Below are 4,587 nucleotides of genomic sequence, written 5' to 3' on the forward strand. Positions count from 1 at the left end.
TTTTTTCAATCTGTATTTTTTGACAGTTGGCCACGAGTGTGTGGGTGTGCAAAGTGAGATAAAAAATCGCGTGTCAATTCGTTTTGTGACGTTAGCCACTGCCTAAACAACAAAAACAATACCAACCATTGCATTGCTGCAATAGAAAAGAGGCGCGATACATGACATTTGCGGCAGGGAATTGGCAGCTTCCACAGGTTGCGTTGCACAAACCTGATTGACGGCCGGCCATTCCTATGAAGGCAGGACATGGCTTTTGAATGAACTGAGAATGGCATGTTCAGTGAAAATAGAAGAAAACTGGTTCTGAGTTGCATCTGAAATGGCAGTTAATTGTGTCTTAGGCTGCTAGTCTAATTGCTACTTTCTTTTTAACGAGTCTACTATACCCGTTTACTCTAACAAAAATAAACTTATTAGACTACTACACTTTTTTTAACATTGTATCACAAAAAAAAGGATTATGCAATAGAACGAATTACTCCTTTTTTCTGTATATAAGCCTAAATGGATACTGCTTTCAAAAATAAAAATCCACCTTCGTTATTTTCGATCATAAAACTATTAATTCACATTCCCGGTTGCTCTTTTGAATTCGATTTTAAGTTAATGAAATTGCGGCCGCAAGGGGCCTCTTTAAAGATTGTCTTTCTTGTACAATTCTATGCAATATTTTTATCCCACCGCACGGCTAGAAAAAAACTACATACATGTATCATGCGAGTGAGTATTCTCCGAAACTCAGTCGTGTTCTACTTATAATTCAAATGAAAATTCTAAGTAATCTTTTGGTTATAAACTCGCAGCGCTTGGGCGGCAGACGTTTCCAGGCGTGGCCTAACGTACGCCAAACCAGATCAGATATCCGGCGGCAAGATGACGGACAACAGTCTTCTGGCCGCCATGTGAAAATTATTCATATTGTCAAGATGTGCATCCTGTTGCTGTTATGGTTGGGCTGTGCATTCATAGTGTTTGTTTTCGCAGCCGAGCAATCGACACGTAGCACTATGATCACCGTGATGCCCAATAAAACTGCCATGACGAAAGTCGAGCCGCCCAACAACGCACTCAAGGTCACACTACATGGACCAGTACAGAGTGATGGAGCTGACGGCGTGGACTTGCGTTTGGAATGGCGGAGCTCCGATTTAAATGTGACTTACCGCCGGACCGAGGTGTGGAGCATTGGCATAAGCAATGATGACACGGCATACGCGAAAGTGTGGAAAAACTTCATGGTCAAGAGAACGGGAGGGGCAGACAGTCAGGCAGTTATCTCGCTGGAGAGTAAACGGAATTCTCCGATATCCCTGCACGTTGTTATAGACACAAATCCGATGGTCACCGATATGTGCCTCGTTTATGCAGGCCTCTTGATCCTTGGACTCTATATGCTGATCATCTTCGACGTAATAGATCACACCTTTGCTGCACTCATTATAGCTACCACAGCCGTCGCGATTCTCGCCATCCTGGAGCACCGGCCCAGCATGCATGCGATAGTATCCTTTGTTAACTTCGAGCCTCTGATGTTGCTCTTCGGGCTAATGACCATTGTGGATATTATGGCGACAACGGGTGTCTTCGATTTCCTGGTCGTTTGGACCTACAGGATTTCCAGGGGTCGACCGTGGCCGCTGATTTTTTTTCTGAGCATGCTGACCGCCTTTTTGTCCGCTTTCCTGAACAGCGATATCATGGCTATGTCACTCACCCCAATAACTATCCGTCTGTGCGAGGAGATGTCCCTGCGAACCAGCTACGTTCTGGTCGTAATGGCTATATTCGCAGATATGGGCGGTGCATTAACGCCTTTGGGAAATCCACCCAATGCGATCGTAACGACAAGTCCGGTGGCGGTTTCAGAAGGAGTTGACTTTGTCCACTTTATAATACACATGATGCCAGGTGTGCTGGCCGCGATGTTCGTGGTCTTTGGTATAATTTACGTGACCCACAGAAAAAGCATATTTGTCCTAGATCAAAATCAGCTGGACCTTATGGAGGAGAGAGCCAGAGGAAAAAAACCGCCCAGCCAGGAAACCCTAGATCGCATAGCTCTCCTCAAGGGTAGCTTGCCAGGCAAGTACTGGTTAAGGCCAGTGGAAGGCTATCCAGAAACTTTGGCTGAGTTGGAGGCAAGCAGTCGGATTCTCGATAAGCCGCTGCTGGTTAGGTGCTGCATAGCCCTCATCTTCGCCTTCCTCTGCATGATCCTCCACTCGATACCCAAAGTAGCAGACGGGGCTTCCTTGGGCTGGGTAACTTTGCTAGCCGCCTTCTTGCTCATTATCCTGGACGACAAAAACGACCTGAACGCCACACTCGGCATAATCCAGTGGACAATCCTCCTATTCATAGCCGCCCTTTTTGTTTTGTCTGAGGCCGTGGATCAGTTGGGATTTTTTGAATGGCTCGGGGAGAGAACGGTTGGATTTCTTAGAAGTTTGGAACCACAGAACCAGATTGCGGTAACCACCATGGTGCTTCTTTGGACAACCGCCCTACTTACAATCTTTATCGACAACGCCGCTGTTACAATATTTATGCTGAGGTTCAGCATCGAGATGGCCAGCAACGATGACATCCCCCTGACACCGATGTTTTGGGCCTTGACTTTTGGAGCCTGTTTTGGGGGAAATGGGTCTTTATTTGGAGCCGTTTCTAATGAGATTATTGCGCTGATCGCCCTACAGCATGGCTATAAGATATCTTTCTGGCACTTTTTCGCCATCGGATTTCCACTAATGCTGGTGACAATGGTAATTGGTTCGGGATACCTTTTAATAGCACACTCAGCTCTAAGTTGGTACTGACATTTGGTTCTTTAGAGAAATATGAAAATAATTAAATCGAAACATTTTTAAAAATGTTGGGTGTGACAGCGTTCTAAGGTATGTAGGCTTCGGAGTGGAGTAGTAACGATCAAGTTAAATAAACAAAAATAAAAAAATTAATGAATGGAACTTATATCCACACGGACAGACAGAAGTGCAAACGAAAGTCATGGTAATTTCGACTCACTCATAACAACCACATTTTCCAAAACTAACGTCAAAACAATTCTAAAATCGAAGTACACTTACATATTCCTAAGTTACAGGTTTCTAAAAATACGGAGTTGTTTTTCTTAATTTAAGGATTTTTTTTTTAAATTTATAGCTAGAAACCCGAACAATAAGAAAGCTTACTAAATTATATAAACATTTAAATATAAACATACATATATCATATACCATTTATTAATAATTATCTAAAAAATTAGCGAGAAATCGCCAAAGTCGAGTTCCCCTACTCATAGATACCCATTAGCTATTGGGAGTGCGGACGAATAGTTCAACATCCTTTGTGGGCGTTGCAGTTTTGGCAGTTTGTTGGCCCGTGTCCGTCCATCTGACCGCCCAAAGATATCAGGAACTTTAAAAGCTAGAGAGGTAGCGATTAAGCACACAGATTCTAGAGACAAGTTTGTTGACCCACGTTGCCACGCCCACTCTAACATCCACACACATCTTCTAACGCCTTTAGGCCGCCCATCACTTTTGAAAAATTTTTAAGTTGTTTCTTATTTTATTCCCCAATGTCTATCGGTATCCAGAAATATTATAGAATTTCGCGTTTCCACTAGCTGAGTAATGGGTATCTGATAGCCGGAAAACCCGACTATAGCATTCTCTTTTATTTAGTTTTAAATAATTGGGATTGTAACACTAATGAAATAAAAATTGTATTTTTATATAAATAAATTCTGTAAGCGGCTATACTGTTCTTTTTAACGAGTGTGAAACACCGAAGACGAACCGTAAAACTAATAAAGGTGCGTAATGGCCGTCTGCGCAGAAGTATTGGAAAATAATAACAGTGTAGGAAAAGCGGGAGCAACTTAAAAGGCGGGACAAAGGTGCATAGCTCAAGATTATTTCAGAGACCTTAAACCTCCCCCTGAGCTTGCAGGTATCCTTTAGCGATGTGCATGCAACAATTGTTCCCCAAGTGACTGTGCCAGCAGTAGATGGCCACACGAAGGCAGGAGCAAGCAAACCATTATAGGAAAAAACTGCGCAAAAATGAACGCTTTTCAAGTGCTGCAAATGGAAACTCTTTAACTTTAACAAACCTCCTCTCTCTCTCTCTCTCTCATTCTCTCTGACGCATTGCTTCATTTTCAATTTCAATAAATAACCTTGATTTAAGCGGCAGCGACGTCAACGTCGGCAGAGCAGTCACCATTTGACCAGCTGCAATACATGCACAAATGCGGGGGCCCCTTAGCGCTCACACACGGGTCAGACCGGCCCCTCCCCACACACAAACACCTGTCACACGCCGCTGTCTCTCACTCGCTCTCTCTGCAATCCCTCTGCTCACAGTGCAGGAGAGGTAAGCGTAAGCGAGAGCCGCCTCCATAAATCAAAACAAAGGTGCACGGCAAAGGTGCGCATGCGTCGGTTGGAGCGTGAGAGCGAACGGCACTCTCGCCCCATCTCATATCCTCTCTTTCATATATCATTTCAATGGGGAAACTGTCTCTTTCTCTCGCTCAACTCAGATGTTCTCTCTTCTGCTGTCGCTCTCGCTGCCCGC

The 4,587-nt window shown here is 44.0% G+C and overlaps 1 protein-coding gene across 1 annotated transcript; it reads left to right on the top strand.

The window, feature by feature from the left end:
• The first annotated feature begins 746 nt into the window (after positions 1-746).
• On the top strand, positions 747-2,940 carry LOC6733109 (P protein). The gene has a single exon (XM_002080150.4). The coding sequence runs from the start codon at positions 768-770 to the stop codon at positions 2,817-2,819; it is 2,052 nt and encodes a 683-aa protein (XP_002080186.2). The 5' UTR covers positions 747-767; the 3' UTR covers positions 2,820-2,940.
• Positions 2,941-4,587: the final 1,647 nt, after the last annotated feature.

This window comes from Drosophila simulans, chromosome 2L, assembly GCF_016746395.2.
Source record: "Drosophila simulans strain w501 chromosome 2L, Prin_Dsim_3.1, whole genome shotgun sequence".
NCBI classification, from domain to species: Eukaryota; Metazoa; Arthropoda; class Insecta; order Diptera; family Drosophilidae; genus Drosophila; species Drosophila simulans.

What these genes read in the sequence shown, in the direction of transcription:
- LOC6733109 (XM_002080150.4), top strand. Translation starts at nt 768, where the DNA reads ATGAAAATTCTAAGTAATCTTTTGGTTATAAACTCGCAGCGCTTGGGC.